General features: G+C 41.0%; 1 protein-coding gene across 2 annotated transcripts in view; it reads left to right on the top strand.

Annotated features, from left to right (window-relative positions):
* The first annotated feature begins 791 nt into the window (after positions 1–791).
* Positions 792–14,827, top strand: part of pik3r3b (phosphoinositide-3-kinase, regulatory subunit 3b (gamma)) — a 727,809-nt gene continuing 713,773 nt past the window's right edge. For both annotated transcript variants that reach the window (XM_068037088.1, XM_068037087.1), the window contains exons 1-2: positions 792–998; positions 1,442–2,104. In XM_068037088.1, coding sequence (XP_067893189.1) covers positions 1,780–2,104 — 325 coding nt within the window. In that variant the 5' untranslated portion in view covers positions 792–998; positions 1,442–1,779. The remainder of the gene's footprint in view (positions 999–1,441; positions 2,105–14,827) is intronic.

Genomic DNA, 14,827 nt, shown 5'->3' with positions numbered 1-14,827 from the left:
AATTGAGTCTGGAAGTGGAAGAGACATTCATGAGGATTTCAATGGTAGATGGGCAGAGGTAAGGGCAGAGGCAGTTACAGAGGTGGAAGTAGGCGGTCTTGGTGATGGAGACAATACAGGATTGGAAGCTCAGTTCAGGCTCAAATAGGATGAAGAGATTGCCAACAGCTTGGTTTGGTCTGAGACAATGGCTCTGAAGTGTTAGTGTCAGTGACAAGGGGGTCGAGTTGTGGTAGGTGGTGACGATGATGGCTTCAGCATTCTGAATGTTTAGTTCTCGGAAATTGTGTTTCATCAAAGACTGATGTGGGACAATACAAAGGAAGTGGAGGGGTTAATGGAGGTGGTGAGGCAGACCATGTTAAATGACAACGTTATATTTTCAGAGTTTAGCAGGTAGCTGTATAAATTCTTTATGTTGAGACATTTACCCAAGCAAGCTCATTTGGCAGATTTTTATTATATATTCCTGAAAGCATTTATTGTATTAAGGAAACCTTTTCCAAAACGAAAACGTTTCTACCATTCTGTTATTGGTGGGTTTCGCCCCGTTCTCCTGAAAATTCCGAAAGTTCCCTGCTGTCCACTCTAAGGTGCCCGGTACACCATGCTTCAGTGCAACACGTTGCGGCTCCAACCTAGCTACTGAACCAGATTCTGCTCCTTCCAAGGCAGGCATCCGTGCATCTGCAAATATTCTGTACTGCAATGACCGACTTTCACTTGCAATTTATCACAGACAGGAGGTGTGGTTAGACACGTCACATTATAAATACTGGGAATCTGGCTGAGGGAAAGTGACTGCAATGAACAGTCCAGACTGCAGAGTCCCGGATTTTTCAGCATAAATACAACTGAAATAAAGCAACTGCAATTAAAAGAAATCATGAAAAGACAGTACGCATCACCCTCAGCAGACAGTGTGGGGAGATCTGCTCCCTGAATCCTCTGCATCAGGCGTGGACATCTTCCCGGGAATTCTCCTAGCATTTGGAAAGGTATTTTTTTTATCCCAGTGTTGAAGACTGTGGACGTCTGGTATACATTGTATTCATTGTTTTTTGACGTGGTGTTTGTGCTCTTTTTTTCTTATTCAATCTCGCCCTAAGATTTATTCATTTTTATCTGCGTTTTTTTTTTGCTGAACTTTCTCTTTTTGCATCTCAATGTCAGAAGCGTCAGTGATATTTTAGGATAGGTGATGATCTCCACAGGTCTGAGTAGTTGAAGACGGCTGTGTTTTGGAGATAATTGCAATGGGGCGATTTTTATATCCATATTAAATAATAAGATCAGCCTATCCCCAAGTATTGTTAGTGTGTTTCATGTACTTCCGTACAGACACCACTAGTGTCTTGTACAAAAAATGCGCATGTTATGGTGAGGGTCAGCGGACTGCCTTTGGTCTTTTTAACAACCTTCTCTCTCTCTCTCTGGACAGTTTGGTTGGATTAGTGAAAGGACTTGAACTCAGAACGTCCGGATGAATTCCGCTTGATTCGGGATTGACTGAGGCAGAAAAAGCCAAACAACCAGCAGACGTTGTAAAGTTTAACCGTGACACACAACTTGGGCCCCAACACCATCGAAGTGAACAGAATGGAGATTGCACCAAGAGGAAGAGTGGGGATTTCACACTGGAGAAACTGACCAGCTTTTGAAGCTGACCTTGAGTTCCAGGGAAGAGTCAGACTGCTAGTTCTCAGGAGCGAATACCACCCCTCCACCCCCAACCCTCGCTTTTTTTAATCAGAACTGAAATCCTGGAATAGCAGAGCAATGTGCACCGAGGGTTTCCAGTACCGAGCTCTGTTTGAGTACAAGAAGGAGAGAGAAGAAGATATCAACTTATTGCCGGGTGACGTTCTCACCGTTAGCAAGTCGCTGCTGTTGACGGCGAATTATCAAGAGGGAGATGAGAAGAATCCCAAAGGATGGCTAAATGGTGTCAACGAAAGAAACAAAGACAAGGGAGACTTCCCTGGAACCTATGTTGAGTTTGTTGGCCCGGTTCGAATTGTTCCTCCAACTCCCAAGCCAAGACCAAGACCTGTCCCTCCCACACCAGGCGGCGCATCAGGGGCCAGCTCAGCTCCCACATATGGTACGTGCCCCTCAAACACCTCGCACGACTCTTTATTAAACTTTATAACATTGAACTAGATTATGGTTCAAAATGGAATTGGCAGCAATAGTTTTAACCCGTTAGCTATGGCTGTATGACACTTTCTTCGCAATGAAATGGACGAATTTGTGCTATTTTGAATATTTAGTAGCTGAAAGATAGAAAAAAATCATTGGTTATAATGGTGAGAGATGGCACAAAATGCAATGATGAAAATTACATAAAAAGGGTGCATGTAATTTATGATTACTTCATGCTTTCATTTTCAAAAATGAAGATGAGTTCAATTTTGCCTTACTAAGCCTTGTGGACTTTTTGATTGGCATCAGTTCAACGGGGCATTTAGGTAGTGCATGAATTAAAGCTTTAAAATGGATGAATACATTGGTACTAATATCCTAAAATACACAAATCTGATCTTAAACATGATAACGTTTCACTCTGACCTTGTTTAAAAAAAGAAGTTTGAAAGTACTGGATTGAATTCCAATATTCTGCCACCAAATTATTGTACTTTTATATCTTCCTATTCATTTCAGTTCCTATGTGTAGACTGTATTATAATGCTCTTAATGTATGCTTTCAGATAGGCAGGAAATTACAGTTTAACAATGAATATATTCAGCTATTTTACCAATCTCCAATTGTTTACCTGAGGAAAATACCATCTATTTACGTGGTACAGAGAAAAACTCACTAATTTTCTGCATTGATATTGTAATTTGAAGGAAGACCGCATAATTTTATGCTGTGTTAAAAGAATATTGTTTACTCCTCGGACATTGTTCTCAAGAGAAAGAAAATTCAAATTATATACCAGAAATCTAGTCAAGCATTAGTCATTTAGTTAGAGCATTAGCAATGACTTAATGTTTCTCAAAGCTCAGACAACTCCACTTGGATAGAACCCTAAATAATTATGGCATCGGTTGAGACTTCTATAATTTAACGCAGAATGCTCCAGCTATGTGTTGCAGAGTTTCAGATATGTGCCGAAAGTTCAATAAATCAGAATGTTGCTGCAGCTTCCCTTCCATTGCGCAATCAAACCAGAGCACCAATGCATTGGCCAGCTGTTCTTATCTTTTTACTATTACAGGACAACACAAATCTTGTTTGTATTGCTTTTGAAAATGCATCAAAGTTAAAATCCAGAGTCTTTAATTTAAAGTCTGGAACTAAGTTTGCATTAACACAAAGCAATTACAGAGTTTCAGGTTTAAACTGCCACAATACAACAGCAGATACAAATCCAGATAATTCCTGTCAAGGGAAAGATGTAATGAAGTAGTGAAAATATTTCAGATAGCTTTTTAGTATATTTGTGGTAATCTCTTTTTGAAGGATATCAACCTCAGTTCAAACAACTTGGCACAAAAGCAATTTTTTATTTGTAAGTCCCTTTTATTTGTTACAGCCTCTCCAGTAACAGTTGGTTGTAGGTCATATTAAGTCAATTACAGGCATAATCATCAAACATTGGGTTAAGAGAGCAGGCTGTAATTTTAGTAAGGATGAGGCATTAAATAAACAAGGTTTACCAGTGTTTTATTCTGCACCTGCTATCCTTTGTAACATGTTTTAAATAGTGTACCCAGTACAGAACAGAAACATGCCATATAAAGTGCTTGGGTGATCATAAACAAAATGTATAGTTTCAGGGAGTTAAGTCAGTAATGTCGGTGAGTTGAATAGCCTTTTGGGATAAAGTGGTGGATTAGGTGAGCAGGTGAGCATGGTGGAACTGACATGTGGTAACACAGATGACTTTCACATGAAACAAATTAACTTTAGTGAGCTTTTACAGTGGTTATGCTTTTTATTGGATCTATGTAAATTTTAAGCTGCTGCGAAAAATATTATGAATTTTATATGATAATCACCATGTCAACTTTGCAATAAATGCCTTGTGTTTTCAATAAAAGTAAAGCATTTATTGTGAACTAAAAGCTGCAGTAGCAGTATTTTAGAAGAATTTATGTCTACAGTGCTGAAAGTACAGTCCATAAAACAAATTTTAAATACCTTTTGAACATCCATGGAAACAAATAATTTACTGTATGAGTTACTGCCTAGGACACAAGGCCAACAAGAGCTTGTGTATGAGACAGACTCCAGAAACTTTCCGATTTCAGAAAATTGCTGCAGATTTACGGGGTGATTAAATGAGGTTTGTAAAGGATATCTCGATCAATATGTTATCCAAAAGGGGAGGGCTTTCTTCGAGTACTATAGTTCTTCATGAAAAACTCGGGCTCATTAGAAAGGCAGAAAGGTGTTGGAGACAGCAATCTTGAATATGTGATTAGCTTGGACTTGCACTAAAGATGGTGCTTCACACTGCATAGACACCAGAAGCTTGCATGTATAGCAGCCATTACACATGAAAAATGGAGGTTCTATATTTCACACCAGGCATAATAGCAATATTTAGTTTTTTAAATGATGCCACATTCTTCATAATTATTTATAAAAGGTTGCTTATACACTATTCTAACTCAAATACAATTGAATACACAAAATAAATAATTAGAAGAGAGGTGGTTCATTCTGTTGAAATGCATTGCACTTGTTTTAAAAATGACAAAAAGGAAACATGTTTCTGGCTTAACAGTTTAAAAAAAAACTTGCAAGTCAAAATTTGTAAATGCCAGAGAAGATACATTTTCTTGACATATTTATATACAATTGTTCATAAGAATTGAATGTATTAGCCCAGAGCTTTTTCCGTAGCTCTGAGCTGACCTTTGTATACAAATTAATTTTAGAATTCTTGAATCTTGTTAAAAAAATCAGAAGTAATAAATTATATTTTTATTTTGCATTTTTCATCTGTTGAAGCTTGCAGACTTTTCTTGATAACTAAACATTCCTCCTATATAAAAACTGTCCTATATTTCAGATTAGAAACAAAATATTAACACATAATGTTCCGGTAAGTACCAATTTAGTATTTTTTATTGTTTGAATTTTTGCATTTTGAAGCAGAAACCCAATACAAGCAAAGGATTTGCATCAACCTTTGGGCTTTTGAATTGGTCAATAAAACTGAACGGAAGACTGTGCAAATGCCTTTCATTCAGCATCAGGGGAACCTGGCTTTTTTAGTATAGAGAGCTTTGAGGAAGCAGATAAATAAGGAGTAGAACATCTTTTAAATGGGATTGTGTGCAGTTAACAAAAGAAAATTAAATGTTTACCTATTGATTAGGAAGTGGGAAATGTTTTCATTTTGAGTGTCGTGCATTAGGGTTACATCTACTACCCTCTAATCAATTGAATGAATTTAATTTCCACTTTGGCAGGCAATTTGAAACCTTTTCCCTCTGTGTTTTTTGTTGTTTACCAGAAATAATGTATCTTCTGTAGTTATTTTCTTTGAATTTTAAAGTTGCAGTGTCATTTTTGCCTGCGACTTACAGGTGTAAGACAAAAGATATTTTTAATACAAATGGTGCTAACAGTCAGGATTTCTTATAGTAATTGTATTTGAGGGTTTCTACATTATTTGCTTTTTGCAGTAGCCTCACTTCTATGCTAATTTTCTCTTAATTCAAATGACTCATTGATTTACCTGAGGAGAATTTTTTTTTTCTGATTAATATTGTTGATTATTGGGAACAAGATTTGAAATTGCTTTGGATTTGAAACCATTTAAATTAAATAATTCAAAATATGCCGAATTCTGCTTAGTTTGGGTTTTGTTTGCTATATCTACCCATTCCAGGTTATGTACAGCAATATGCAGCACCTGAGTATATAAAACTGATCACATCATTGCAAATCCTAATCTGTAAAATTACACTTCTGATCTAACAATCTGATTCTTTTGTTAAACCTACATCTACTTTGTGAATACTTCCTGTATTTTGTGCAGTAGATTTAAGAAAAATGCATTCTGACACCTCCCAATATAGTATCCCAATATAGGGTGGCACAGTGGCGCAGTGGTTAGCACCGCAGCCTCACAGCTTCAGTGACCCGGGTTCAATTCTGGGTACTGTCTGTGTGGAGTTTGCAAGTTCTCCCTGTGTCTGCGTGGGTTTTCTCCGGGTGCTCCAGTTTCCTCCCACAGCCAAAAGACTTGCAGGTTGGTAGGTAAATTGGCCATTATAAATTGTCCCTAGTATAGGTAGGTGGTAGGGAAATATAGAGACAGGTGGGGATGTGGTAGAAATATGGGATTAGTGTAGGTTGAGGATAAATGGGTGGTTGATGGTCGGCACAGACTCGGTGGGCCGAAGGGCCTGTTTCAGTGCTGTATCTCTAAACTAAACTAAACTAAAAGTATAGATCAACTCAGTCCTACTTTCACTTTATATGTAGTGCTTTTGTGAAAATAAAGCTGATAGGGTGCAACAGCTAAGTGACGTCAGCTGATTTTCTTCAACGATATAAACACTCACTGAAATGTTATTTTTTTCCCATAAGCTATACTACAAGAGCAAGAGTAAAATATGTGTCAGCAGGATATGGGGTTTAGTAAATGCCTAAACTTATGAGATAGCTATGATCCACTTCTATCTTTCTCACTTGTCAGTTATAGGGCAAGATTTTAACCCACTCAAACCTATCCACTTGCACAGAGTTAAATTGGGCGCATACAATCAGCATCATCTTTGGCAATAGTTACATCCCACTGCTGTGTATTTTGCAAGGTTACTACTTGGCTTAAGTTTTGACTTTCTTTCATGTTTGATATTGTGTATTGTAACATCTTCTTTGGCCTCCTTATCTCGAGAGACAATGGTAAGCGCCTGGAGGTGGTCAGTGGTGTGTGGAGCAGCGCCTGGAGCATATGAAGCACAAAATACGTGGCTTTCAAGGATCAATTAGGAAAGTTGATGGAATGTAATTCAACATATGATAAGCTACTCAGTAAAATTGGTTGGAAAAGGGTTCCTACTGCGTTAATTATGACTGAATGTGTGTGGGTGTGTGTATGTATATGTATGTGCATGTATGTGTCTGTAAATATTTTTCCAGTAGATTTGAAGATAGACCTCTTCCATGTTTGTCAGCTCTGACCTGTACACTAAGTATCATTCAATGTTGCCCTGAATTGGCTGCTAGGTGGCAAATGTGAAATCTGAGGGAGAATGAAGAACCAGAATGATCTGGTAGAGTGGAAGAACAGTACCAGGTTACCTCGGCTGGAGGAGGAGAAAAGTACCAGGTTGAATTAACAGAGAAGAGGTAAAAGCATTCTAGTAGGCATTGGGAGGGCTAGAGGGGTTGAGTGCCACTGTAAGAGGGTGAAGTGTTGGATGGAGCACAGTGGGCTGAATTTTCATTCTGGGGTTGGGACCCCAACGTCGGGGCCATTTCCAGGTCCTGACCTACATCGTGTGACACCCAATGCATTTTCAAGAAGATGATCAGTTAGTGGCCTGATGGCATGCTTACCACCCAATTAAGGATGGCAGGCAGGCTCCTGAGGCTGGAGGGCCAATAGAAGGCTCTCCAGCACTGAAAGATCAGCAGCCCCACTGTCAGAGAGAGGCGCTGCCGATATAATTAGGAGAAAGAGAGGACGCTTCAAGATGGAGGCACCTGCTGAATAATCTTCAAAATGTTAAAATAAAAAGGGGCCACACCTATTAAGACTGTCATTGTGGATGTGGCCCTATGGTTATCACGACTTTGGGAGGCTTAACTTTAATGATGAGTGCTGGCCCTCCCACCACCCCCAGTCTGCCACCGGGAGGCTGCCTCCATTCATCTGCCAAGTTCCGGCCTCAACGGGGGACCCTCATGCCGACTGGAAAATTCTAGTCGTCATCAGGAGTGGCCCTAATAGTCCCTTTAATTGGTTTAAACAACTACCCGCTCTTTGTGGATGGGTAGCTGTTATCCACCCCCACCCCTTCCCGCCCAAAGCAGCCTGTTCCAAAATGGCCCAGAGGCAGGAACCTGCTGGCAAACTGGCACAATGGCTGGGAATGGGAAATGAACATTTGACCCAGTATCTCTCCGACTCTACCCCATTTACTATAGAGTGCCTTTCTGAGCTGGAGCACTGGAGAAATGGGTTGAAATTGGGTAAGTGGCTTTTAAGTTAACCTTTGGTTAAGTCATGGTCTGTTGAAATTCCAAATGTCACTTTATTTTCCCGTTCTAAGATTAAAAATCTATTAATTGTAAAATTAAATAAGTGCTTAAAGTGAAAACAAAAGTCTATTTTAATGTACAAACAAATCAAAATTTTAGAGGCGAGCATGTCCTTGGACCCTTAGAAATGTCCTGTGAATTTTGTGCATTAAAGTTTTGTGTACTTATGATTTTATCCCTCCAATGCAAGTGAAGGAATATTATTTATACCTACTGCTTAAATTACAAATTCTATGTGACTATTTGTTTTTACATGTCAGGGCTATTCTAAAATTGTTAACTCTGTGAAGAATATGACAGCTTTTTTTTTTCTTGAATCACTAAGATCAAAAAAAAAGAGGGTGCATGATACATGTCAGGTGAATTCTTCAAGCGAGAACCAGGCCAAATACAATAAGTTGAGAGGGGAAGTAAAGACGGAAATAAGACTGGCAAAGATAGAATCTGAGAATAGAATGGCAGTTAACATCAAAGGGAAACCAAACTTCTTCTACCAACATGTAAATAGTAAGCAGGTAGTCAGTGGCGGGTGGGGCCTGTTAGGGACAAAGAGGATGATAGAAACATAGAAAATAGGAGTAGGAGTAGACCATTGGCCCTTCGAGCCTGCTCCGCCATTCATTATGATTATGGCTGGTCATCCAACTCAGCACCCTGTTCCCGCTTTCACTCCATACCCTTTGATCCCTTTAGACCCAAGAGCTATATCTAACTCCTTCTTGAAAACATACAATGTTTTGGCCTCAACTGCTTTCTGTGGTAACGAATTCCACAGGCTCACCACTCTGGGTGAATAAATTTCTCCTTATCTCAGTCCTGAAAGGTTTACTCCGTATCCTTAGACTATGACCCCTGGTTCTGGACTCCCCCACCATCGGGAACATCTTTCCTGCATCTACCCTGTCAAGTCCTGTTAGAATTTTATAGGCTTCTATGAGATCCCCCCTCAATCTTCTGAACTCCAGCGAATATAATCCTAACCGACTCAATCTCTCCTCATATGTCAGTCCCGCCATCCCAGGAATCAGTCTGGTAAACCTTCGCTGCACTCCCTCTATAGCAAGAACATCCTTCCTCAGATAAGGAGACCAAAACTGCACACAATATTCCAGGTGTGGCCTCACCAAGGCCCTGTATAATTGCAGCAAGACATTCCTGCTCCTGTACTCGAATCCTCTCGCTATGAAGGCCAACATACCATTTGCCTTTTTTACCGCCTGTTGCACCTGCATGCTTACCTTCAGCGACTGGTGTACGAGAACACCCAGGTCTCGCTGCATATTCCCCTCTCTCAGTTTATAGCCATTCAGATAATAATCTGCCTTCCTGTTTTTGCTCCCAAAGTGGATAACCTCACATTTATCCACATTATACTGCATCTGCCATGCATTAGCCCACTCACTGAACTTGTCCAAATCACCCTGAAGCCTCTCTGCATCCTCCTCACAACTTACCCTCCCACCCAGTTTTGTGTTATCTGTGATATATGTTTTTATGTATAAAATATATATATTTTGTGATATATGCTTAGAGGTGTAGGGCAAGGCTAGTTGTATCAATGTTTGCTAAGGAAGAGGAATCTGACAAAATATTGGTAGAAGAGGAGAGATGGGTGGGGTGAAAAATTGATAGGAAGGATGTACTGGAAAGGCTGGCTATGTTTAGAGTGGATAAGTCGCTTGGTCCAAATGGCTTGCATCCCAGATTGCTAAGTCAAGTGGGGGCAGAGATAGTGGAAGGGCTTGCCATAATCTTCCAATCTTCCCTAAATATGGGGGAGGTGTCAGAGGATTGGAGAGTGGCAAATGTCACACCCTTATTCAAAGAGTGTAAGGACATTCCTAGCAACTACAGGCTGGTCAGTTTAACATCAGTAGTGGGTAAGGTTTTAGAAATGATAATCAGGGAAAAAAGAAACAGACAATTGGAGAAATTTGAGTTAATTAAGGAGAGCCAGCACAGACTTGTAAAAGGCAGATCATGCTTGACTAATATAATTGAATTTTTTGATGAAGTAACAGAGAAGTTTGATGAAGGGAATGCAGTGAATGTTGTCTGTATGGATTTTAAGGAAGCATTTGACAAAGTACCACATAAAAGGATGGTTAACAAAATTGATGCTCATGGAATAGGACGGTCAGTGTCAGCTTGGATAAAACAACTGACTTCAGGGCAGAAAACAGTATCATGGTAAATGGTTGTTTTCCAGACTGGAGGATGGTAGACTATTATATATATATATATAAATGAATTGGAATTTGAAATACAGAGTAAAATTTCAAAATTTGCCAGTGATACCAAACTTGGAGGTGTGGCATACAGTGAGGATGATATCAATCAACTGCAACAGGACTTAGGCTAGCAGACTGGGCAGACAAGTGACTGATAGAATTTAATATAGAGAAGTGTGAGGTGATGCATTTTGACAGAAGGGATAGGGTGAGGCAATATCGACTTAATGGCACAGTTCTAAACAGTGTGCAGAAACAGAGGGACCTGGGGGTTCATGTGCATAGATCTTTGAAGGTGGCAGGACATACAGAGAGAGTAGTTAGCAAAGCATATGGGATCTTGGGCTTCATAAATTGAGGTATTGAGTACAAAAGCAGCGACGTTAAGCTGAATCTTTATAAAGCTCTAGTCAGACCACAAATAGAATATTGTGTCCAATTCTGGTCACCACATTTGCAGTGGCGGGTAGCCAATTTTAATAATTAACAGCTCTTTTATGGGCTGATTGGGCATGCCTCCAGGATCTTCCCAGTGGTGCACTTGCCCCCCCACTGAGAGCAAAGCCCGGCAGGTGCCTCAAGGCACTTTGCCGGTGGCTGGTCAGGGGAGGCCCGTGAGGCCTTCTGTTCTTAACCTCCTCTCGCCAGGGCAGCATTGATCAGTGGGCTGCTAACCATCCCATGGAGGGGATTCCCCTCCACAGGGGTGGCCTGGTAGCTGTGGGCATAGTTTATTTTTTAAAAATTCAAACTCTTCAGAGGGCACCTCAAGGCCCTCACGGTCCCCATCCTGCAGCGACAGCGCTCACCTCTGCCAGTGGGGCTGCTATCCTTCCAAGGTTGCAGGCCCTCTGATTGGGCCAATTAGGAGGCCGCCTCCCAGAAGATCACTCACGTGGGCACAGTGCCAGCAAGTGCGGGGTTGAGATTGGGAAATGGTCCAGTCCCTCCGCTATTTTTAAATGGGAAAAGATTCGCCCTATGATTGCTAGTTCTCTAGATTTGCACATCCCAGCAGCCAGGCTCTAGGGCGACACGGAAAGACTTTGCAAATAATTTCCCTGTGCAGTACAGATGTGTAACAAAAAAAAGTCCCCTTTCTCTAGTTAATTCTGAGCACGTTTGCAAATTGGCGTCGGTGTCTTGGAGAAAGGCCTAACTGGGGTCAGAACAGAAATATTATTACCAGATTAACACTCTGACATTTACAGGAATTCCTATGTTTTACAGAGAATTAAGTCCAACACGGACTCTGAGGGAAAAAAGCAAAATTGCAAGTCTGATGCAACACTTATTTTCTATCTAGTTGCAAGATAGTTGTCATGTGCTTGCAGAATATAAAATAATGCTCTGAGTGTTGAATGCTTTACTCAAAGTGCAACCTAAATGTCAGAACATGCTTAATATTGAATTTTTCCACCTCCTTTTGACTACAAATAGATGCTGGGTCAGAACTTCAACTCATTTCTGGTTCTGACTTAGGAAATATAATTCCCATTTCAAAGCACTGTCCTTGATATATTTTTACTTGTATGTTTCCATGTAAACAATTATCAGGCAGTCATCATAAGCTTTCAAGGTTAACTACAAGCACCCAAAGATGAAGTCTGATCATGAGCTGGGAGCACAATAATAAATGGAAATTAAGAGTCAGAATTGGAGCTTGTAAAGAGGGTTATTTTCTAGCTTCTTTGGGATAAAAATGCCCAAACTACAAATTCTTTTGGGCCTCCTTATCTCGAGAGACAATGGATACGCGCCTGGAGGTGGTCAGTGGTTTGTGAAGCAGCGCCTGGAGTGGCTATAAAGGCCAATTCTGGAGTGACAGGCTCTTCCACAGGTGCTGCAGAGAAATTTGTTTGTTGGGGCTGTTGCACAGTTGGCTCTCCCCTTGCGCCTCTGTCTTTTTTCCTGCCAACTACTAAGTCTCTTCGACTCGCCACAATTTAGCCCTGTCTTTATGGCTGCCCGCCAGCTCTGGCGAATGCTGGCAACTGACTCCCACGACTTGTGATCAATGTCACACGATTTCATGTCGCGTTTGCAGACGTCTTTATAACGGAGACATGGACGGCCGGTGGGTCTGATACCAGTGGCGAGCTCGCTGTACAATGTGTCTTTGGGGATCCTGCCATCTTCCATGCGGCTCACATGGCCAAGCCATCTCAAGCGCCGCTGACTCAGTAGTGTGTATAAGCTGGGGATGTTGGCCGCTTCAAGGACTTCTGTGTTGGAGATATAGTCCTGCCACCTGACAAATAGGGGCAAGTAATTTGTTATTGCTCAGATCTGTTGTATGATTGCCTTTCAGAATGCTGTCCCTTTAAGATCTTAAATGCTAATGAGCTATGTACCAGGAGACAGTTATGTGACTACAAGCCTGAGCCACTCTGCAACTGTAACACCCAGATTAAGGTTCTGCAAATAGTTTACTCTGTACTGTATATAATCGTTTAGCTGTAATAAACCTGCTTGAGATCTTCACCATAACTGGACTCCATGTGTCTCCTTTATGTTGCATCAGACAACATAAAGAACTCTTACATGGTGGCAGCGGTGGTGAGAAGACAAAGTCTAAGATTGAAGACCACAGGTAAAACAGCTGTAAAACCTACACTTCCTACAGCCAAAAGAGAGAAAGTTCCACAGAAATACTGGCCCAAGCAGTAGAAAGAAAAAAGAAACTTACCTCCAGCTGTAGAAGACAGAGCACAGAACGACAGGCTACAAGTAAATCAGGTGAGACATTGTGCCAGTGGTCGAGGAATCTCAGTTAAGGAGATAAATCTTTGTAGTGCTTGAAAATTGATATTTTTTTCAAAAGCTCCGTTAAAAAAAAACAGGGAAGACCTGACTCCTCTCCCAGGATGATCGAGGTCAGCGCCATTACAGGAGGTGCCCGATAGCAAAAAGCGAGACAAAAACCCGATTACTGCAGAGCCTTCATCCATGTAGCCAAAGTTTTAAAAACTCATTAAATCACTCGAGCGTGAAGAGGAGCTTTCATTCATGCAGCCACAGCTGTAAAAAATACCATTAAACCGCTCAAGCGTGAAGAACATAAACAAACTCTAGCCAAAAAAGCTATTGAACTGCCTATTGAACAGCTGTGTAAACAGACCTGAAAGTACTGCAAGTAAGATAAACACAGAGTACTGCAAAACACCTGCTCCTCTCCATCCAGGCAGCTCATCTAAACAACAGAGTTTCTTAAAAGGGGAAACAGTTCACAGTCATATAACAAGTCTTAAAGCCAAAGAACAGCAGAAAGATGGATACCAAATTTCCCAGCATGAATTGGAAGGCCATTGATATCCTATCTGAGTTCAAACAGAGAATGCAGTTATGCTTCACAGACCAAGTAACTGTTCAACCAGAATACAGGCTGTGAAAATAGTAATAGCAGTTGGAAATGAAAGATTACACAGAATCAATACCTCTGGCTTATCTGAAGAGGAGCAAAAAGATCCTGCAAAGATATGAAAAGTGCTAGAAGATCAGCTCCAATTAAGAGTGAATTTAGAATTCACCACCTGGAATTGATGTCCTACAGTCAACAGCCACAGGAATCAATAGACCAGTTCATCAGTAGATGCCATAGAAAAGGCAACAAATGCGACTTCTCAGAAACTGAGCTGTCGGACCGAATAATGGAGCTGGTGATTGTATCAATGCCCATTGAAGCATTTCAGAAAGACCTCTTGGGGAAAAAGAAAGGTCACAGCATTGATGCACTGCTAGACGATGGCAGGAAATATAAAGCCATTGTAGCTGGACAACTGCAAGTGTAAGCACCAGGTGCATCAACATTATTGCACGATAACCAGGTCAAAAAGTGCAAACAAGTTGTGTAATAAGTGTGGTTGGTCCCACTCACCGCGAAGGTGTCCTGCAATTCGAGACTCATGCAAGGCGTGTGGTGAAAGAGGACACTGGGCCCACCTATGCAAGAAATATGGCTCCAAAGGTGCTGACAGAAGTCATAGGAGGCCACAAACAAACAGACGACAGGTGCAGCAACAGGGAAACAGGAGCAAGCAGAGCGCCGGAGACCTGCGTAAACGCAAGTCGATACACAAAGTTACCAGCAAAACAGACCTGAGACAAGACCTAGAGAGAAGTAATTCTCAGTCAGAAGATGATAAGGAATTTCACATTGTGAACCTGACACATTGTGTTGATGAAGTCAAACAACTGGAAGCTTTCAACACTATTAACATCATGTACCCAAAAAAAGCTGGCAAACACATGCTCAGAGTTTAGATTTACACCAGCGCTAGCGCAAATATGCTACCACTCCGAATCCTGAAGGATACGTACTGGAGTTGTTGGAAATCAATGATACAACCAACAACCGCAG

The sequence above is a fragment of the Heterodontus francisci genome, chromosome 8 (genome assembly GCF_036365525.1).
Source record: "Heterodontus francisci isolate sHetFra1 chromosome 8, sHetFra1.hap1, whole genome shotgun sequence".
NCBI classification, from domain to species: Eukaryota; Metazoa; Chordata; class Chondrichthyes; order Heterodontiformes; family Heterodontidae; genus Heterodontus; species Heterodontus francisci.
Note: the sequence above shows the minus strand (reverse complement) of the source record. Positions and strands in the feature narration are given on the sequence as shown.